The sequence below is a fragment of the Nesoenas mayeri genome, assembly GCF_963082525.1.
Source record: "Nesoenas mayeri genome assembly, chromosome: 15".
In the NCBI taxonomy this organism is placed as follows: domain Eukaryota; kingdom Metazoa; phylum Chordata; class Aves; order Columbiformes; family Columbidae; genus Nesoenas; species Nesoenas mayeri.
The window spans coordinates 8,312,674-8,335,769 of NC_137559.1; the positions used below are offsets into that span (position 1 = coordinate 8,312,674).

General features: G+C 37.6%; 1 protein-coding gene across 1 annotated transcript in view; it reads left to right on the forward strand.

The window, feature by feature from the left end:
- The window catches only part of IFT140 (intraflagellar transport 140), a gene marked incomplete at its 5' end in the record, with an annotated part of 64,672 nt that continues 41,576 nt past the window's right edge, over positions 1-23,096 (forward strand). The window contains 17 exons of the mRNA XM_080353616.1: positions 1-147; positions 1,439-1,660; positions 2,262-2,383; positions 3,057-3,199; positions 4,692-4,867; positions 5,572-5,663; positions 6,808-6,914; positions 7,707-7,855; positions 9,153-9,356; positions 9,746-9,818; positions 10,929-11,020; positions 11,873-12,000; positions 13,619-13,736; positions 14,178-14,305; positions 16,831-16,978; positions 18,483-18,614; positions 20,797-20,993. Of these exons, the coding sequence (XP_080209742.1) occupies positions 1-147; positions 1,439-1,660; positions 2,262-2,383; positions 3,057-3,199; positions 4,692-4,867; positions 5,572-5,663; positions 6,808-6,914; positions 7,707-7,855; positions 9,153-9,356; positions 9,746-9,818; positions 10,929-11,020; positions 11,873-12,000; positions 13,619-13,736; positions 14,178-14,305; positions 16,831-16,978; positions 18,483-18,614; positions 20,797-20,993 (2,378 nt within the window). The remainder of the gene's footprint in view (positions 148-1,438; positions 1,661-2,261; positions 2,384-3,056; positions 3,200-4,691; positions 4,868-5,571; positions 5,664-6,807; positions 6,915-7,706; positions 7,856-9,152; positions 9,357-9,745; positions 9,819-10,928; positions 11,021-11,872; positions 12,001-13,618; positions 13,737-14,177; positions 14,306-16,830; positions 16,979-18,482; positions 18,615-20,796; positions 20,994-23,096) is intronic.

The window sequence follows — 23,096 nt, forward strand, 5'->3', positions numbered from 1 at the left end:
ATGGCTGTGTATGTGGATCACCGGACAGAAGCTCCCGATTCGGTTGCCTCCCCTTCCCATATAGCGTGGCACCCGCTCCATCCGCTCCTGGCAGTTGCTTCCATCAGCACAGCGTCGGGGGGCTGTGTGGATATCTACCTGGAACAGGTTAATAATCAGCAATTTTGCTTTTGGGCTGTTTTGAAACGTCACTTTGTTTATATATATATATATATATATATATATATCTATATATATATACACACATACACACATATATATACATATATATGTATATTTGCAGCCTTACTTATGTTTCTGCGATCCCTCTCTCTAGATTTTAATTCCTATCCATGTCCTGTGCTTTTTAGGGCATGTCAGATTCATCAGCTACTGATTAAATGTATTTTATAAAAAGGTCTTAATAAGTTAAATTGATCTTTCAATTGAAATTTATTTTTTCCAGCCTTTCAGTCTTGTTTGTGGTGGTTATTAACTCACTTGTTACTTTTCACAGTATTAGAATTTCAGGCTTAAAATAAAGTGGATACATGCTGGTTTGGGGTTTTTTTTGTTTGTTTGGTTGGTTTTTTTAACTCTAAGTGAATAAAATGTACTAAGCAATGTAAATTAAAACAATAATACCTCCACCTTGAGACTGAGCTGATTTGCTAGACTCGGCTTGTTCCATTTGAGTAGGTTGTTTCCTAGTATGGTTTCTGCCTGTAGACAGATACTTGCTTTGCATACTTTAAAGTTTACACAAAAGGCTTGTGTAGGACTTTGCTTTGCATAATTTTCTGGAAAAAAGAGTGCTGTTCAGGGAAATGGTACTACAAGCTATCTTGGGGCAGACATACGGGAAACATTTAAGTCTGTTAAAATGAGTAGCCTATAAAATGTATACTTTCCAAAGTGCATTATGAAAAATTTCATCCAAATTTTACAAATGGAAAAATAAATACATAAAGAGGTTAAATCATTTGCCCTGAAGTATGATTGCAAACCATGCACAGATACATGGCTACCTTTAAGAGCTGTTGAAGCATGAGATTATTCTGTGTCCTCAGTGAGGTGCTTCTTTTTCAAAAGGTTTTGTTGTTGTCGTTGTTTTACCTTGAAACGTGAAGCCGGGAGTAAAAGCTTAATATTCATTGAGAGAGGCTCATGAATGCTGTGCCTGGAAAAGCAGAGTGAGGCAGTCACTTAACACTACTGTGTTTTCATTAGCAATTTTCAAGTGGAGGTACTTCATGTTGTAGCATGTATTTATGCACAGGAAATAGCTGTAAAGAGAATTTGTGTAGCCACTTCATATCTCTTACAGGAAGCTTTATTACATGCCAGTCCTTGATCACAAAAAAATATCTTGTTGACTGGGAAGTGAATCTGAAGGTTTAGCTGCATCCTTGTACTGAGTTTCCATTGTACTGAGCTTGCACTTTGTTTCTATTTGCAGGGAGAACATGTGTCTGATGCACATGTTGAGAGGAGCTTTCAGGTCACATCGCTTTCCTGGCACCCTTTCAGACTGATTCTTGCAGCAGGCTGGGAGACGGGAGAAGTTGTGGTACTTAACAAACCAGACAAGGAGCACCACACTGTGCCACCAAGTCACAACGCCAAAATTACAGTCTTAAACTGGAGTACGAATGGTACCTGCCTTGTGTCTGGTGACAGGGTGAGTAGTTGAAATGCTCATATGTATCACTGTTATATGCACTTACTTAGGGATCGCAGAATGTTAGGGATTGGAAAGTACCTCAAGAGATCATCTAGTCCAGTCCCCGTGCCAGAGCAGGAACACTTAGATGAGGCTACACAGGAATGTGTCCAGGCAGGTCTTGAAGGTCTCCAGAGTAAGAGACTCCTATCTAATGCTTTACTGTCCTTTATTTCAATATCTTTTCTTTTAGCAAGCAGACTACTCACAAGAAAACAGTGGATAAGGAGTTACCTGAATAAATATTTGCATATGCTACTTGCAGAGGAAAACCAAGGCAGTTTCATTTAATTGCTCTGGCAGTGTCATTTTACTAAGAATGGATATGACCAACAAGCTTTTTTAGATAACTTGATTTTAATTAATTTTAATGCTAAAGACAGTTTTTATTCCTTGTGGCTTAGTTTTAAGTGAGAGTAATTGTATGTGTCAACTAAATGAAAGGAGAGGTGATGCTCTGTCAATAAAAGGTTTATTTTTCTGTGCACTGAGTAGCTGGAGTCTGAATTCTCCTCTGTGTGTGAAGTGTAATGGATTAACTGTTGTCTTTTTTTTCTAGAATGGTGTCATGGTTCTATGGAGAATAGACCAGCGAGGCAGAGCGCAGGGTCCTGCCCTGCTCAAACAAGAATATGGAAAATGCCTGTCTCACTGTGTCTTTAGACCACCCCCTCCTGGCGAGTGAGTACTGTGCCTCGTCAGACCACTGGCACACCAGCTCTTTCTCTTGTTCTACAGAAAGAAAATCCTGCTCACAGATAAACTTTTTCTAAAATACATATATACACACAGATATATAAAGTTCTTCTCCTATCTGTCCTTTATTTCCATGTTTTTCTCCCTCTCCAGTAGCTCGCTGCTTGTGTCCTCTATGCAGCAACAGATCTTCCTTTAGTCCATACCTTTCTCTCTGTTGCTGTCTTCTCTTCCTTTAGTTCTTTTAACTAGCAATGTTGCTGACTGTGAAAAGCAGAAAGCACAATGAAAGCAGAATTATCCATGAAATTATTGATAAGAATAATTAAATAAAAAATCAGGTCTTAAGCATTATAATTTCTTATCTCTCCAAGCAAGAAATGGGAAACAGCTGTAGTAAAAAAAAAAATCCTTATCTGGGCCACTTCTGTTTTGTATCTCTTTAAAAAAATGGGAAAAAAAATGGTGAAACAACACAAATGAAAACTAGTATTAAAATTTTACTTTATATCTTGTTGAGTTTGTCCTTTTCCTAGTTAGTGTATGAAACATCTTTATTCCTTCTTTACCATATACTGTATTAACTACTTGTCCATTCTTTGAGATAAAAAGTACTCTGTTATGTAAGGAATTGGAAATTAAGTATCTCTGTTTTCAGGGACTTTGTACAGCTGGCAAAAGCAGCTGTGAGTGGTGATGAGAAGGCCTTGGACATGTTTAACTGGAGAAAAACTGGAACAGGATCACCCCTGAAAACAAGATTCCAGGAAGGACTGTCCTTCTTTATCACTTTGACAGATGGTGAGAGCAAAACCACTTTTTCAATCTGCTGGAAATTTGTCTCCTTAGTGCTTCAAAATAGCTTAGTGCACAATAGTCCTGTTTTCATATATCCAGCATCTAGGGTGTATTCATATATCCATCATATTTACATATCCAACAGGATAGAGTATTCATAGGAGTTGAAGGATGTTTGGTAAGAAGAAATGAATAAAATTATTAAAATTGTAGCATCTTCAGTGTGAGTTGTCTCTAGAAGGACACAGTAGGTTTTGGATTGATCAGGTTCCTGAAGAAGTGAGTGTAAGGAAAGTGATCTAACACCTAAGTGTAAATAAAATTAGAAGTTGTCAGCTTTTAGTGCAAATCTTCAATATAATGCATGTGTGGGTGTTTTTGTTGTTTGGTCTTTTCATGTATGTTTGTGTGTTGTTTTTTTTTTTTTTTTTGAGAAATAGGCAAATGCTGCTAGAATATACCTTTTAAAATAAATTATTCATTTACTTTTGTGCTTTGAAATGAGTCTTCAGTCTGAAGAAGCAAAAAAGTCTGAATATCTGTTTTGTTAGTTTTCTTCCTAATATTGTTTCTTCCCTGCCATTTGTCTTTTCCTCTCCTTTTTACTGTTCTGGGTACTAATTTGCTCCCAGCTCCTTTTCTTCCTACCCCAGTTGTTCTCATGATACCTTCTCTCTCTCTAACCTGTTAACTCTTTGGACAGGGGCAAGAATGTGTGTGACAAGTATTGTAGTATGTTTCTAGTAGGTGATTTGAGTTTGTAATCCTCTTGATACTCAAAAAAACCCAATTAAGTTATGCTAGTTCTGCATCTCAATTGCAGTTGGATTCAATGGATAGATAATCAGGATGAGACCCGTTGTTTACACCACTACAGGTTCTGTATGACTTGCAGGAGTGGCCTCGTCCAGCTGTATGTTTGTTTTGCAGAACAGTGGGCTGTGCCTTCATTTCATCTCTGAGTTACTAAGCCTGAGTGAATGAACCATTTAAATGAAAAAGCGGTACAGGGCACCTCTTAAACATACAAGGAGAGAACGTTTGAGTAGCTGTGCGTGTTACAGCCGCATTTTCATAGCAACTGTTGTGGTGGTACACAGCTCCATCTAGGGACAGACTCTGTATCCTGCGGGTGGGTGTCCTGTCTTGGTTCTTGGGCCTTCTTTCAACCTTTTACAATTTCAGTCAAATGACACCCACTGCTTCTTTGGAGCAGTCTCATTGTCTAGATTGGTTTGGGCATATGTATTTCGGACCCAGTTCTTAATCTAGTTAGTGATCTGTCTTCAGAATATGTTAATGTTTTTGTAGGTTTTAAACGTGACTTGTAAATTTACTCTAAGCTATGGATTCTCAGCCCAAACTTGTTTAATAAAAATGAATTTTAAACCCCCATTCTTATTGCATGATTTTCAATATCTCAACAGAGATTTGACTAAAGAGAGTAGCTGAATGCCATTAACTGAAAACTATACCGTGTTTATGTGTGCTACAGGTTCTGTGCATTACGTGAGTGAGAAAGGAAAGACAAGGCATGTGTTGTCCACAGACAGTCTGGTCCAAAAGCTTCTGTTCATGGAGAAAAGAGATGTTTTAGTTGTAATAACAGAGAACCTGCAGTTGTCCTTGTATGCAATTAGTCTTGAGGGAGAGGCAGATGAGCTCCTGAAGGTAAGAGTCAGACTACAAGGTAAAGTTGCAGTGTTTAACTTTATAAGTATTTGTTAGGGTTTTTGGTTATAACTTTTTTGCTTACAAATGAATCTTATTTTTGTTTCTCAGATAATACCTTGATGAGCAAATACACACTCATTTAAAAGTGGAATAGAGTAGTGTGTTATGGAACTCTGAAAAAGTTGTATAGGGCTAAAAACCAAACTGACTTCATCCGGGACTTATAATCACCTTGGCTCAAAATGCTATACTGTTGGAGAACAGTGCTTGTGGGGATGGAACCCAAACCTTCACCTTCCTGAGATGTTTTTTCTTTTCTTTTTATCTAAGATCAAAAGAGACTTGGCACTCATGTATTACAGGAATGTCCACTTTTTATTAATCAACACTTACTTTTGACTAGCAGTAAGACCTGGTATTTCACATTTTCAAGCCATCTTTATCAAGTTCTGAGAGCAGATCTTACCTACTTAATTAACCCACTACAAACTTTCTTTTATTAAATTTATACATCATATACTTGATGCATTTAGCGGTAATCATTGTCTGAGAGAAACTCTTGGTCTGTCTGAACTGACAGACAGGTCTAGTTATTCTTATGTTTTAACTTTTTAGCCAAACTAGGCAATTCAGATGCTTACTATCTTTCAGTGTGTTCCTCCTACCTTCTATAAATTCATTTATTTGCTTATGGTTAACAGGTGAAGTTGAGTGGGAAGACAGGTCGTTCTGGAGACATCATTTTAATAGACCATAGCCTTGTTGTTACAGCACTAGGCGAGACGGTCATCAGGTAAGAATCCTGTTTCAAAGCTGTTCTGGCTGCCCATGAGAAGTGCCAGCTAAAAGGTTTACAGTCTGCAATGAACTGAATATTTTACTGAACTGTTGTTTTTGTTTGTTTGTTTGTTTTTAACCAATAATGAAAAACTCCCAAAACAAACAGAAATGAAAAAAATCTGTTTCTGTGAGGAAAAAAATCTAATTCTATATAATTATTTCTCTCTGGTTATTTTCTTTGTCAGGCAGTATGGCCCAAACCTATTCCTTTCTGAGTGCTGTTATTGATTTCTTCTGAAAATACGTCCCTTTTTTTAATGGAAAAGCAACTTTGCTGTTCTTTCCGTTGTTATTGTCTAAATATTAGGATAGTCATCTCATCAGCAACAGGAAAAAGTGCTTGCTTTTCAGGATGTTTCTGTGCTACTTTAATACAAGACAAGTATTTTGGTCACTTCTATCCTAATTATTTAAACCAAGTGTGTTACTTTGCCGTGCTGCTATGTTACTGTGTTCTGTAGTTTTAATCCTTTTGCAACTTTTTAAAAAAAGATATTAAATATTTTTTTCCTGTCTTTACTATGGCTTGCTCTAGCTGTTTCCCCTAACTTGTTTCTAGGGGTGGGAGTGTTCCATTAACATCAGTAGTTCACTTTCTTGTGCCTCTATCTGCTGCTGTCAGACAAAATCATCTGTTAATTCTGTAAGAACGTGATAAAGACAAAGTGTCAAGAAGGAATATATTTGACAATGTTTAGTTCTAGAAAATACATCCAGAATCCAAGAGACTACTGGTTAACCAAGGAATAGTCTTAAAATAGAGGAGGAAGCAAAGTGGAGAGGAGGAAAACTGGAACGAGACCTCACTTCTTTCCTTTTCTTTTTATTTTTTTTCTTAAAGCTGGGTTTACTTCTGACTTCTTCATAGGAGAATAACACAAAACGTGCTGCACATTAAAAAGTCAAAAGGAAAGGAAGGAGACTGTTAAAAAATTCACATTCCAGAGACAGCTGCTGGCAATTTAATTTTAAAAATTGAATGATCTGGGCATTATGGAAATAGCAAATTAATGCCATGTACAGCATCCTATCGACTATGTTTACCGAGACACCTGGAAGGAAAAGCATTGTTAACACTCTTGTTTTGTGTACCTTAGATTCTGGGATTTGGACCGAGATGAGAACTATGTGCTCTCCCCAGATGTGCAATTTGGCTTCGAGGGAGGAGAATGTATTAACTGTGTTTCTTACTGCAGTGCTAAAGGTGAGAAATAACACAGTAACTGTGATCTCTGGATCCTAAGCCTTGCCAAATGTCAGCCTTCAGTACCCTGTAGTCCTTTCAGTACATTTGTCTTGTTACTGAGGGTTTCCATAACAGCATGTGGTGTAGAAGCATTTTAGTTCAGCTCAGGAGTGTGCTTTTGAGGGTGCAATGAGCTGATTTGATACTCTCCACACTTTGTCTCAGTGTGAAGTTGTCTCCTGACAGGCAAGCTGGATTCCCTTCGACACGGAGCTGTTATAAGTACTCCTGGAGTACATATAATGCACTCCAGCATGTTATGGACAATCATTCTACAAGCCCACACTAGAGCTAATGCAGAGAAGAACTCACCAATCATGTATAGTATGGATGTCAGGTCCTTAAAACTGATGTTTTTGACAGAGCTACTCCTATGCATCTCCTTGTTTGCCAACATCGGCATGGCTAGTGTCTGCTACAATGGTTTGCTATGGTGACTTGCCCATGGTGATTACAAAGCCAGCTATCCAGAAATAAAATGTTATAATCAGATCACTGTCTGATACGTTTAAAAGAGAACTTCATCTGGCATAGCAAACAGGCATTGCCACCTTAAACTTCTCCCATTATTTCTCCAGAAACTCTTCCCGGTTTAGGACTAGGATGCTGGTTTGCAGGAAGGCAAAGAAATGGGTGCTGTTAGAAGAAGGCTTCTCAGTACCTTAGAACCAGAGACAGGCTTTGTGTATTGTGCATTTGTTTTTCTGAGGTTTAATATACAAAATGTCTAAAAAGGTTTGTGAATGGCAGGTCTCTTAGCAGCTGGTACTAATAAAGGGAGAATAGCTATGTGGAGGAAAGCAGCAGGATCCGATCAGAGCACACGGGCTTTGGAGGGCAAGGAGAAGTGGAAGCTCCAGGCACCTACAGAACTTGAAGGAAATGTCACTCAGATAAAGGTAAGACAGGAAAGAGTATTGCATGTTAGTAGGACATCATAAACATGAGATGACTAGATCATCTTTGTGAAACATGAGTCCTACTTACAAAATTAAAACGTAAGTACTATTAAAGTCAAGAACCCAAACCTTTTGTTAAGATGCTTCCGTAACAAAAGGTCCAGGATATAGGAAATACTGTGTGCCATTAGTATCTCATACATCTGCTAATAAGTTGAGGGAAGAGATAGGGGTGCTTATGTCAGCTCAACCATTCGAGTGTTTTCTAGATAACAGGATATGGAGCGCTGTCCAGAAATAGCACCTTGTTCCCACTGTTTGTTACCGTAAACAAAGGCATTGCCAAACAATTGTCAACAATCTCTGTGTTTTTATTTCATGTTATAAAGCGGTCTTTAGTTGTGGAAACTCTAGATTTTTTTTTCTTCTTATTATTATTAATTGGAAATCCTGCATTCCAAAAAATACTTTGTTAAAAGAAGTTAAAAATTGTTACATGTGAAGTCTTTTGGTAATTCCTATAAAAGCCTTTTCCTATCTTATTATACCGTGAAAAACTCAGGCTAGAAAGCCATATACCATGGTGACATCAAAGGGCAGCAATAAGTTCATTTTATTCCTTGCCAACCTATATTTTTCATCCTGATGTGGTGGCTTCAGAAGAGAGGTGGCTGAGAAATGTGCTCTAGCTCATCTGTTGTGCAGCATAGCATCTAGTTAATTGTAACTAAGCATCATAAGAAAAAACAAAACACCGTTTAAAAAAGTGTTTGCTGAAACCTGGGGTTTCTTCCAGGAGGAGGGGCAAAGGTTACTTTTGGACCCATTTATTTATACATGTGATTTAGAACTCGTGGGTTGGGAATTTGAGCTACATTGACTGACAGGGCTATCAAAACGGCAGAAAACAATAAGATAATAAAAAAAACTGTATGCAACTGGCTTTTAAAGATTGCAGCATTATTAAGCCCTTTAAATATGTGATGCTCTCTTGCAGTAGTAAATGTAAGGTGGTGCAATAATATCTTAGGAAAGAGAAGTGGTTTTAATTTAAAAACCAGCTCTTCTACCTATACAAAGGAAGTCTGAGTAGCTGGGTAACAAGCATAGTAGTTTTAATCTGTAATAATTCCTAGTCATTGACTACAGTTGTATTTATATGCTAGGACTTCATGTATGTATGAAAAGGTTTATTCTGTCCTACCCCTTGCCATCTGTCTTGGGACATTGCTGTGACTGTTCAAGATCTTAGATGAAATTATGTGTTGTGCTTTTTAACTTTTCCTATTGTGTGCAGTGGGGGTCCCGAAAAAACCTGTTGGCCGTGAACACCGTCAGCTCCGTGGTGATCCTCAGTGAGCAGGCCATGTCAACTCATTTTCACCAGCAAGTGGCTGTTGTACAGGTGTCTCCCAACCTGTTTAATGTGACCTTCTTCAGCACAGGAGCCACACAGAATCTTCGTGTTGATATGAATGTCAATGGAGTCTTCGCTACTAAGGTTAATTGTTTGTTGTTTTTGTTTTTTTTTATTTTCATTTGCTTGCTTGATCGTTTGCCTCGTTAGGTGTATTGAGACCAAACTTTCTAAGTCTTTAATATAACCCTGCTTTGTTATTCGATTTATTGTGTAATGGAAGCATTGTTACGACAGCAGCAAGGATGCTGTGATGCAGCTGGTTTTCAGGCAGCACAGTGACTCAGTAATTCTCTGTGTTCTGATTGGAGAACTTTTGGGTTATCACAAGCCTTCCAACTCAGTATACAGAGGAACTAGTGGATGGTGGCTATTGTGTAGAAGGTTTTACTGTGTTATTGCATGAATTCCTGTTATGATTCCAAAAGAAACTGAATGTATATATTCTTTTGCTTTTTTTTTTATTGGTTTAGGATGCAATAGCATTCTGGAATGGGAAGCAAGTTATTGTCTTTGAGTGTTCAGGAGATACCTTCAGAAGTGCAGGTAAGACTTAGAACACTGGTCAGAGTTGCAATGCTTCTCTTCCTCCAAAGTTACATGTTCTCTTCATTCATGATACCTGATGGATTGTAATTGGCAGTGCAAAGTGAAAAACATTATTAACACTAATTAGACTTCATATTTGCGTTTTGCAGAATAGAAAGATTAGGGTATAAAAATCATCAACCACACCAGAACTCAAATGTCAACTTCTACATCTGCGCTTAATTCACTAAATATTTTGGGATATAAAGTGTGAGTTAACCTCACAGTAGCTGGTATTCCTGTATATGAGTAGCATTGCAGCAACAGAGGTAAAACCGAAGGTGATGTGCATCTGTAGGCATAAAATGAAAATATATATCCTCTTAACCTCTCTTCAGCTACAAGCCAATCCTGGAAGTACCTAAATTGGGTTTGAACCCCAGCTGTCAGGAAAATCTGTTCCATAAATTACTGTATACGGAGCTAAGTCAAGTAAATCAGTTGTTTCTGTGATTAATTCTCCCTATATATTTTTGCCTTGAGAAACAGCCTATGCAGAATTCCATCAATCCCATCCAAAATCTTGAGGGTTTGACTTTATCTTTTAAGAACTATCAAGTGTTTCCTGAGAAGTAGCTTATCTTGTCTATACTTACTCATTAATTTTATAACTTTCCTGTGCTGAATCAACGTCTTATGACCACTGAGGCCCCAACAGTCTATAACACTCATGAAATTATTTGAGTCACTCTTCCTTTCTGACAGATTCCTTTATCACTCTTCCATTGTAGTTTAATGAAGGAAGGAATTAAATCTCTTAATGGAACCTTACATTGCACTAGTCTTTCTTTCGCTCCTCTTATCAAGTCTTTTCCCTTTTTCTCTCTTGTTTTCATGGGCAAAGTGCACAAAACAGCTCTTTTCAGTAGGAGTCTCAGGTTTTAGTGGCAGAATGGAAGAGGCTGCAACAGCAACTGCAAGGAATTTGGGAATCAATAGAGGCTGCCATTGAAAAATGGAGTTGGTGCAGCATAGTGGAAATGGAATGCTTTAAGTTAAATTCCTTTTTTTTTTTCCTTTTAAAAAAATCTGTTTCTTATAATAATGGCTTTGTTGTGATTGTTCCAGGCTCTTTTCTTTGTGACTCTCCAGTTCTGTCCATGCACGGAGAAAATTTGTACACGGTTGAGCCGTATCGGGTCCAGGTCCGTACTTGGCAGGTAAGGGTTCATGAAACCACAAAGTGATGAGTATGCCTTACTGTTTTCAATGACTTATGTTGCAGGTTGAAAGTTAAGTGGATGTTTTGTAGATCTATTAATTCTACCTTTGTCATGGAAAAGGTGTTTTGAGTGTTTCAGCAGAAAGATCTTTGACACTTTGTGTTAAGAAGTCTGCCACTTTTAACTCTACTGCACTGTAACTGAGAAGTATTTATAAAATAGTATTCTGTAGGGGCCACACTTTAAGAGGATCAAAATTGCATGAAGGTTGAATATCTGTATGTGTATTACTGACAGGAAAATGAACATACTGAATATTCTTATAATGAAAAATACACCATGCACTTTCTATGTGTTCTGCAAAATCTTTTGCTTAACTTTTGCAGCCTCTGCCAGTCTGTGAGAACCACAGGGAGAAATCTGATTATCAGAGTTCTACGATACATAATTTTTTTTTAAAGAAATAAATATTTTATTCAAGAATGGGTGGGATTTATCACGCTAAGGAGTGATTGGATTACTATTTATTTTTGCAGCTGTATATTAAATGACCTTCAGGGATCTTCTCTATCTCTCTTAGTTGGAAAAAGTAATATTATTAAAGAGGAAATGGCTGCAGAAGAATACCTCTAAATTTTGACTTTTTTGGAGGCCACACATCCAATTTTCAACCTGAAACAGAGATTGCATTTGTAGAGACTGCATGCGCATGTGTGCATAGTTTCTCTGATTTTGCTGGTACTGATTTGTATAACACAGAAGTTCAGCAATTAGTTACGTGGTGAAAAAATAAAGCCTTTCTAGTTAGACTCTGAACACAGAACCCTGATGTTACACGTTTCTTCTCAGGGCACAGTTAAGCAGCTGCTGGTGTTCTCTGAAGCAGAGGGGAATCCGTGCCTCTTGGATGTCTGCGGAAATTTCCTGGCTGTGGGAACTGATTTGGCTCACTTTAAAATCTTTGATCTCTCTCGCAGGTATTAATAAGTTTTTAAAAAATGTCTGTTTATAACTGAACATATATTTTGTGGGAACAGGGGAATCATTAGCAGCTTTTGATCTGATGGAAAGTGGTGGCCACTTTGAATCTAGCCTACGTGAATTGATGGCCTATCCCTAAAGCAAGGAAGAGCCACAGAATTATGAGACAAATCATGGCATGAGTAACAATAATAAATTTTAAGAGAGGATATTGTGAACAATATTTGTGTGTGTTTGAAAGTGGACAGAATTTATGGAAGATCAAGACAAGGATGTCACGTGTTTCTGCTGATAACTTGAACAAGATCTTAATCTCAGAAGAGCTGAAATTAAAAAATGCTAGGTCTTGTATCTCCTCATAAATCAACAAACTTAATTCAGTGAATCCCTGGAGGAAGTGAACCTAGCATTGTGGACATTCTGTTCTTCCTCCTGTTTAGGTTAAGAGAGAAGTTTACTTGACTTTATTCAAACTTTACTGTGTGTTCTCACGCTGACAAATAGCTGCGCCGTGAAAAAGATACATGCCTGGTTTGACTTCCAGTTTGGAAATGTATCTGCTAATGACAAATGTAATTCTGACAATCTGAAAAGCCTCAAGAGTGCAATGGATTCTGTTCTTCCTTACTGCCACCTGGAGAATGCTGAAGTTTAGTTACACACTTGGAAACTTGTTACCTGTGTTGAGGGGGCACAAATTCTGCATCAGACACAATTTGAAGGTTACTGGATTTGAGCAGGTTGTAACTAGCAAAAGTATTGGTTTATGATGATTGATAGTGGAGAAAAAGTAGCTTAACTCCTGCATGCTATGTTAAATTTTTGTGGCTAGTAGTGAAAATGTCCCTTCTCAAATGACAGTGTAGTGCCCTTTAATTTCAAAGCAAGCATAGTTGGCTTAAAATAAATGAGAGGTATAAACATGTAACCTGAGAATGTTATTTTTACAGAATCAAAGATTTTTTTTTTTGTGGGATTGTACTATGGGTCTAAATTACTGTCACTTCTTTTGATTCATGAGATCTGTTGTCTTTTTTGCTGAATGATTGCTGTTTTTTTTTAATATCAGCAGTAAGATTCTTTTAAAATAATAAAAAACATGGGGGTGGAGAGGGTGGGTGTTGATGATGTGAATGATATGGTCTTTTGGAGCTTATGTACTGAGGGAAAGCCACCAGCAAGATGATATAAATACCACCCCTCCAAATAAATTACTTCTGCTCCACAGTCTGTTTTCCATACAAAGAACTTCTGTGTGACAGGCTATATTCAACATTTGTCGTACTGTTCAATTTATGTAGCAATAACAGACCTCTAAACTCAAAATTCTGGTAGGATGCTCTTGCTGTATAGCTCTGTTTTGGGAATCTGATAGGAGCATTGAAGTTTATTCTTGCTGATTCACTGAGGAAAGAGTGTTTCATTAACTTCTTCCTGAAAGAAAGGCAGATTGCAGCAATTCTCTGGAGAGGAAGCTGGAGTCTGGGGCAGTGGTGTCATAAGGTAGAATTAGTTTGTTTGTAAAAGTCTGACCCATAATTTGAAAAACGTTTTGGCTGATTTGTATTGCCAGTTCCTTGCCGCTATATGATATAAGTTTATTCCTTTCCACAGAGAGGCAAAAGTGCATTGCAACAGCAAGAATTTCTCTGAGCTCTTTCCTGGCCTTGGAGGCATTGCTTCTGTCAAGTGCAATGCTAATGGCAATAAAGTCAGCATCCTCGTTAGCAAGGTGAGGCAAAGCTCTTCACTTACACCCTAGAACCTGACATCAGTTAATAGTGTGAGGTTAAAGAACATAACTGAAGACACAAGATTGCTTCTCAGAAATAAACCTGCATGTTCTATGCATTGTGTTGGGTCTTGAAATCTCATGTCCAAGCATGTAAATAAACACTAAAATTAAGGTATGTGGTGAGAACAACAACCTGGAAAATGAAGCAATATTTCAGTTACAAAAGCTACTTCATAGCATTTCAAAGAAATCAAAGGCTAACTTGCTAGAATAGGAAAACAGCAAGAAATTTTCTGATACTTCTTCCAAAGAATGTTCTTCTGTGATTACCAGTAAACAAAACAGCGTGAATCAGATTAAATAAATGTACCATCTGCACTTTACCTTTTTTTCTTTTTTGACTGTATGCTTCAGCAACTTTGGTTTGCCTTCTTGTAGGCGGATGGGAGCATTGATTCCAAGATCTGTTTCTATGATGTTGAAATGGACAAAGTTACACTCTTTGATTTCAAGGCCAACCAGGAAAATGGTAGAGAGAAGCTTTATTCTGGACAAGGTGTTGACAAGTAAGAAGCTTTTATTTTGATAAGTATAACTTGGGGATTTAAGATAGGAATCTGTCCTGTGAAGACAAGTAACACCTTTATACTGGCATTCTTCTGTCTTTGTGTAGGAGCTTGTACAAATTTCATTATTTTATTTCTAAAGAATTAATTAAAACTGGTGCATTGTATGTCAGCTTGCATCCCTGTCTCTTCCAATATGTGAACTAGGGAGTGTCAAATGAAGGTATCAGAAAGCAAGCTCAAAATAAGAAGGAGAAGGTGGTTCTTCAGACAATGTGCAGCTGAGCTAAGGAACCCGTTGCCAAAGGAAGTTACAGATGATGAAGGAAGGGTCCATGGGAGCATTGGACAAATTCATACAAGAGAAATGCAGTGAGAGTTACTAGATCTGTGGAAGCCAAATCTGGCTCAAGAGGTGTGTGAGAGGAGGATGATTGGGTGTTTGGGGGGTATGTGTAGGGGTATTATATGACTACAATCAGGATGCTGATCTTAAAATAAAATCTTAAAATAAATCTTGGAAATCTACTTTTCCATGAAGAGGACTTCCACTGAAAAGAGGACATTCTGGAGCCACTCCTAGGAAAAAGGTTAATTTTTAAGTTCAATACAGAATGTCTTTTTTATGGATTAAAAACTCATGAAATGTCTATTTAGAACTGAAAGCTTTTGTTTTCATGCAAACTGTTCTGTGGCAAATGCATTAGAAATCTTGGTAGCAAGGCAGCAAAATGCAGTGAAATAGGAATTCTCATGGAAGTACAGTGGAACATCAGGGTACAAACTCCCATCTGGTTTTACAGTAATATTTCTGACTATTTTTCTTGAGAAACAACAGCATTAGAATAGGTGATTTGCTTTTTTAGCAACTATCTGGTAGAGATATTACAAGCAACAAAAGATTTACTCTCCTTATCACTGAAAAACAGAAGAAACTACCCAGTTTTTAAAAAAAAAACTGGGGACAGTGCAAATTTGGGACCTTATGTCTTGGTCAATTATGCAAACAGTGTAATAATGTGTAGTGAGAAAGTTTTCAAGTGTAGTATCTTGTGTAGCCCAACAGAGGCCACCACAAACTAGTAATACTGTTTCACTGATACTTAACTGCTAGATGGTGTCAGCGTGAATAATCCATTTATCTGTGCTTCATTTTAGAGTATCCTGAAATTGGAATAAGTAAACTCACCAGAAAATAATAATAATCTACGCTTCTTCCCCTTCTCTTTCTCTTCCTGAGGCAGAATTTAGATGCTCCCGTATTTTTTTTTTTTACACAAATACTGTTTTTAAGTTTGCAAGTAACTTATTTTTGATTCAGTGGCACAGATAGGACACTGTGTATTTCTGATTCACTTTGAATCTCTCCCTTAATTTGCCTTCCAGCCCTACCAGTTCTCCCCACAAGTCCACCCTTTAGTGGTGACAGCAAATGAGAAAAATATTTTAACAATGTCTATGTTTTCTCTCTTTTAAAAAATTTGACACCTATTTATATTCTGTATTTTTTCAGGAGAATCCTCAGCCCTTGCTAGAATAGTGTGATCCTGTATGTCTAGAGCTGTAACGTGGCCAACACTGAAGCAGGATTTAGGTGCCCAAAGGAGGCAGTGAGATGTTTCTTATTTGAACTGCTGTCAGAGAGAGGTTTTCCTAAAGCTGCAGGGGCTGCCCTTGTGCTTAACGTGCTGCTTCACAGTCTGCAGCTCAGGCACAACGCTGGAAAAAGGGACTGAGCGGTGACATATCTGGAGACCGAAGTCCCCAGCTGCAGCACTGGAGTTTCCCTCGGCACTGAGTTCAGCAGTTCAAAGCATGGATCACACTGCATGCCCAGGTTTCCTGGCTGAACTCTCAGTAGAGGGAGATCTGTTGCCTGAGAATATAAACAAATGTCTTTTTTTTTTGCCCCATCAGTTTAACCACACTAGCCTAGTTGTGATCTCTTAGGGCCACTGCTTAGCTGGGTTTGAACGTGAGGGATATGTGCTGGAAACTCTCTTTGCTGCTTATCTAAATGGGTATCGGTGTGCCCAAGCTGTCTTGAACCTGGCTGGGCACTCGCAGTGCTGGCAATAAGCACTTTTGGGCAGGTTGTAAAACCCATAAGAAGCCAGAGCTGAGGTGCAGTCCCCATGTGACAGAACCTACACCTGTAGCGGACACTAAGGTAGATCATTGCAGTGATGTTCAAGTATTTCTGTAGGACGTGATCTCAGTGGAAGCAGATTTTGGGTGCCTATTGGTATTTGTGGCAGTACCATCTTTTTTCCTACCAAAATGCTTTATGTCCTGTAGTCATGATTAATGTATACAGAACAAACTAAAAGGGGCATTGACATGTATAAAGTGTTAGGAGGTAGGAAGATGTATGTGATTAATGTTACAATGCAGAGTTACTGGTATAGATAACTGATCATCATCTGAAAATTATCCCTTGGTTAGTCCTTTATTTACATTCATGCACTGAATGGGCTGGAATTATTTTGTCTCCTTTCTACATTTTTTTCCTTGTCTTTTGGTAGGTCTGTTGTTCAGTATCCAGAGTTGCACAGTCACATCCCTGCTTGCCATTTCTGGGACCAGAGTGAACCAAGACTCTTTGTATGTGAAGCAATTCCTGAACCAGGCCTGCAATCGCCAGACCAGAAGAAAAACCAGCCAGAGAGCACAGTATGGTCTTTTTGTTGGTTTTACCTTGCTTTACATGGAGTTCACCTTTTTCAAGTAATAAATCATTGGTCCATTGTTAAGGATGTATGTGTAGGTAGTATACATTATCTTGTTCAAAAATGAGTAGTGAAACTGTATTTTTGATGTCTGTGGCTTCAGGCAGCCACTGTACATTAGCTTTCTGGTTTAGTCCTGGCTTGCATACAGTGATGAATATAAAGAGGTGATTTATTTGTTTGTGCTAGAATTTTGAGGACGATCATAATGCAAGCTTGTATCTGGATGACTGTTTTTCAGGTAACATTATTAGGTAAATTTATAATCTAGAGGTTTGATACTTATTTTCATTTTAAAAAATGATGCAGATTTTACTTCTTCGGTCAACTTTTATCATCAAGAATTAATTTGCTAGAATAACAGTGAAGTACACTCTTCCCAAATTATCTTTTATTATTTTTTTTACATTAGAAAAAATATTTCATTGTTATTGATCAGAAATGATCTCATCAAAGATTTCTTTCATCAGACCAATAATTCTTCCCTGCTTCCCCTGCTAATGTGCTTGTAGTGATCCTTACCATTTTATCTGTATAGAACTGCCTGTTCCTCATAAATATTCCATCGATTTGAAACATCAAGATTGATTTAAAGTTTTCTGATTTGCACATCATTTTAGTTAAACCTCTTCTAGTTAGAGACAGAAAACTCATTGTTTCTTTTGTTGGTTGAAATGACCTTAGAAAAATCATGGGAAGATCAATATAGAAAGGTGGAAGGGAATAGGGATGTCTCAAAAGGCGGAAGGGAATAGGGAAGTCTCAAAAGGCCTTGCAAAGAGAAGAACACTTCAGCCTAATATTCCTAATGTAAACAAGTAAAAATGTTTGGCTTCTACATAAAGTTAAAAAATTAAAAATATATAAAAGAAGTGCAACTTTTTGGCCCTTATTCAACAGAACTTTTAACTGTATGCTTATCCTGTAAGAAATGAGAAATATGATTAACTTTAGTTGGAAACACATGCTTCATTTTGACTTGACTCAGGTCAATATTTAAACTGTTACAGAAACTATTTTTAAATGTCTGGTATATGCCCTGGGAACTCAAAGCAGTCAGTGAGTTGCTGAAATTATAATAGAAATAATACAGTATTTAAAAAAGAAGAAATTGTTGAAAACAGTTGAGATTCTTTGACCTGGGTCTGATCTGTCAGAGGGAGTTGTAGAGCAGCAGTCTGGCCGGGGATTTCCCTCCTGATGGCCAGTGAAGTTGGGAGGTCCCTTTGCAGCAGGGACACCCTTTGTAATGTAGGCTGGGCTGTTGGCTTCTTACTATGGGGAGGAAGCATGTGGCTCTGCCCTCTCCTGCAGGTGTGTGCCTGTGGATGTGTATGGTGTATTATTTTTGAGAGAAGGTTCTGCCAAGTGAATATGGAAAATAAAAACAAAGTGAAAGAAGGATATTGCAGCATAAAATCAAAACAATGGTTTGTTTCCTTTTCCAGATAGATGCTTGGATTATATCATTCTTCAGTACTGAAGAGCATGGCCTGTTGCTTCAGGACAGTTTTCCATTGCCTCCATCCTTCCAGGTGCTTCTAGGCATAGAGGTGCCACATTATTACTTTGCCAAAAAGGTGAGGAAGTCTCTCACAATTCCTTCCCTTCTCATAACTTCAGGGTTTTCACTGTGTGGGGATCAAATTTAACCAAATTGAGTCTGGGATAATTAGAGCAACTCCAATAACAGTTGCTGTATCACATATAGAAATGATGTAAAGATAATTCTAATGTGGGTATTCTGCACTGAATTGGTTTCTCATGGGTATTGCAAACTGCATGCCATGTACAAGCCTAGGAGATGAAGTAATTACCAGCGAATGCAAATAAAAAAAGGAGGTGAAAAATTCAATTTCTGTTTCATGTAGTCACCATGCCTGTTGGAAGTAAAGGGAGGGGGTGTGTGTGTGTCAACTCTTCGTATACCATAAGAGGGGACATTTCCTGTTGGCTTCTGCAGAAGCAACCCATCTCCTTGTTGGAGTGGATCTTAACCCCCACAGAATAGCCAAGAGAACAAAAATACTCGTCTTGCACTATCACCAAATGCCTGTGTGCTATTAATACAAATACCAGGCATGCATGCTTTATCTTCCTAAACTTGAATACAAATCAAAAATTGTTTGCATCTTAGGTAAATAAAAGCATGCATAATGGGAAAAATGAAACCTATTACTTAGTGATTGGTTTTCTGGTTAAGCTCTGACCTGAGTGTCTCAGTGCCTGTTATGATGATTTGTGCTGCTCCCTTGTTGCAAGGGAAGCTTAACAGACTCTGTTTATTCTACAAAGGCATTTATTTTTGTAAAATCAGTAGGAACTTAATATTAATGAGGCTTCTAATTCTCTACATCTTCTGAATAAAACAGACGACTGAGATTATGTAAATCTGATTTCATGTAATTTAGAGGTTGTATTAAACAGGAAGAATCTAGATGTTTTTCTACTTAATATATTTAGATTCAGAGCACTCTTTTGCACTTTAGCCTCCTTCCAAAAATCTGACTGTTGTCACTTTTCCTGTGCAGATCCAGCTTTTGGAGTTGCGCTCTATTTTACTTTCTCTTTTCCCTTAATTTCAAAGGTCAAAGGTGATCTGCTGCATTTTGTTAATCTTTCCTTTATCCCTTCCCCCGATCATGTCTCATCCTATTTTATTTTGATATTACGTGTCTTTTTTTCTTTTTTTAACTCTGTATGGATAATTGCTGCTATTAGTTGTTTTTTCGGAGGGGATGTGTCTATAGACCTGTAAGTATATGCATTATTTTACTCCTCTTCCTTCATTTTCTGCTTTTCTCTCTTCTGTTTCCGTTTTCTTCCCTCAGTAGGTTACTCCATCTTAGTGACTAAGTTACTTGTTATATAATAATTCATTTTGGAAACATGATTTAGTATATGAACAGAGTCTGCTTTAAATATAGCAAGTCCAGTTGATGCAACAAGTCTGTTTGGACCAAGCTTCATTCCAGGGTTTCTCCTGATTCATTATAATGTCTTTTCTTCTCTGGTTCCTGAAATTCCCCAAATTGTAGTCAAACACCTTTGCATTTTTGATTTATGTCTTTTACTGTATCTAATACTTTCATTGCATAATAATACAATACTAATTTTTATTTGCTTCTGTAAATCTTAATATTTAGTTATGTAACTACAAAATTGGGGCAGAATATATGTGAAATTTGGTGTCCTTCATGACTCAGATGGTCTTCCACTGTGTTTGGCTGCCTTTCAGTGACTGGTGAAAGTAGCACTGAAGCTCCAGAACTTCCAGTTTTATGAGGAAGGGTTTGAATCTGAACTTTGCTATTCATAAGCTTCACGTGAAGGCAAAAATAAAAGAATTTGGTCTATATAGTTAATTTTCAGAACAGCAGGGTCCTTTTTGAGAAGAGACTAACCTTAGTGAAATGTTTATCGGAAATCTCCAGGAATCTGGGGACTTAATATTTGCTATTGTAGTAGTAGGAGTAATGCTGCTACTACTATAGGTGGCTGCCTCTCCTGTGGGATTTTACCAATTTCGAACTATTACTGTCGTACTGTGATTGTTCGCTATCATATGCTAATCTCTTCTATGACATTAAATATTTTGGGGCATTTTCTGGGAAGTTCTGAAACATTGCAACTGTTGTCACTATTGATTATGGTTCTGCAGAAATAGAAAATTGGACTGTAGTGTGGAAATAATGTAGTTAATTACATGTACATAGGAGTAAGTTTCAACTTGATACCTAAATGGTAACATTCTCATTTTAGCTGGGAGAAGCTGAGAAAGGACAAGCAGAGTCTGGCTCAATCAAGGTCTCTCAGATGGCGGCAAGAAGACCCCTGAGAGATTTCATTGGATTAGGAGACTGTGACAAGCCCACCCGAGATGCCATGCTGAACTTCAGCTTCTACCTCACCGCTGGAGACATGGATGAGGCATTCAAATCTATCAAGCTGATAAAAAGGTATCGTATTTGTGTATAGTTCTTTATGGATACAGTTTATTTTCATTAAAATTTGGTATAAAGTTTTGATCCTCTAAATTCTCCTTATGTTTTTCCTCTCTGATTTCGTACTCACTTTCATTTTTAGCAATATGAAATATCTTCATCTTATAGATATTTTAATGTATTCTCTGCTTATTTTTTGCCTACAAAACTTTACAAGCTCTGTGGATTCTTTTTTACTAAATGGGAAAAAATTATTGATAACAAGCAACCTTATTCTGTGTCTGAATGGGAAAAATCTCAGAATATCACTAGAAGAAAATGAACATTCACAACTTTATTTATACATCTAAAATTATCACAGTAATACAGAGTATTACAATTTTACCAACCACATAGCTGATTTTTAAATTTAAATGTACATTATTATAATACGGATATTGCAATATTAGAAGAAATAATATAATGTCTTTTAAATATTCCAATATTTTATTTTTTAAAACCCCTGCAATTAATCATAGCATATTATTTCTAGAAAAGATTTTCCAGAAAGTAATGCAGGCAAATGAATACAAATCTTAGTTGGTTTTTACAAACCTACTGCTAGAAGAAACTCTGTGTCAGCTTTATGGTAATCTGCCCTGAATGCCTAGAACAATAGAGTTGTTCCAGAGCATCAGTCTCTGCGGAGTGTTGCTCGCTTTGAACATGGTGCAGAGCAGCGGTTGGGGTTGAGTTTCTTATTACATCAGAACTGAGTGCAGAACAGAACTCAAGAGCCAGCTTGATGATCACATTTTAACAAAGTGTGGAAAAGGATTGTGGGAATAGTGATGAAGAAAAGCAGTGTACTCAGCCGGGAGCGACACAACTGTCCTAAAGAATTTGTAACATTCACAGCTCGTGGTCCTTCAAACCTGTCAGTAACTGTGCTCAGAGTAGCATCCTCAGAGTTTTTAAACGTCTGTCATTGCCTCTAGTTCCTGTATCCTAAGTATTTCTGCGTAACAGTTTTACTTTTGACCTGTTGTTTTTCTTCCTGAAAGTTATGTGCACGTGATTTTTGTGAGCCTGTGTGTTTCTCAGGGTCAGGCTTATAAACATGATGCCTAATTCCAAAGGTACAAATTATTTTCATTGCGTTACCATATTAAGTTACCTGGCAGGTCTTTTTGAAATCTCGTGCCTAAGTCCTGTATATATGTCTCATTCTCCAATTTGGGTGCTTGAGTGGCAGTTATACTCTTCAATATTCACTGTTATGTGCCTCTGAGCATTGCTGGGCAGCGCTGGGTGTCCTGCCAGCACTCTAATCTGAAAGTGTCACAGCAAATGATAAGCAAGCTGGGAGGAAAATGAATCTGAAAGATCATTCTTAATAATTTCCAATAATGTAAGTTAATATTATCTCTGATTATTAGGGAGTCCAGGTAACTTTCTTCTGTAGATATTTGCCCTCATTTAACACTGTAGTAGATTTTTCTGCAACATGTATGACCTGTTCTAGCTGCGTACCCTTCTCTTTTTTGAATGGCATGTCTGTTTATGTATAGCATAAACCTGAACCTTTGTCTCAGGATACAAAAGAAGTGTCTGAAAAAACACAACTTAATTCTTCTGCTTTCCCTTACTTTACAATTAGGGTGTTTTTTACTGGCTGGGCTGGGGAGCAGGTGTTGTAGCTAATGAGAAGTTCCTTGAAGAGAGGTGGATGGAAGGACTAAAGCTTCATGAAATTTAAACAGCTGTTAAAATAATCACTTATTCTATAGTGAGTTTTCTGCTTTCTCAGATTGCCTGTTAACTCCAAAGCTATTGTCACTGGTCTCCTATAGCTTTTTATATTATTATTATTATTATTATTAGGGAGCACGATAACACTATGCAAACAGAGAAAACATTTAGTTGCCTCTTTTCTGCAGTCCCATTGCATACACTGTGTCTGCTACAGCTGACCCTGCTGACATGCAGCTTTGATGCTCTGTCAGGATTCTGACAATCCAACATTCTGTGCTATACAGCAAAGGGAGAGGGCAATATAATATATATAAAATTATGTGTTTTATACATATGTATATAGATGGAGCCCATCCAAATAATAATTGAGGGCCTCTGCCCACA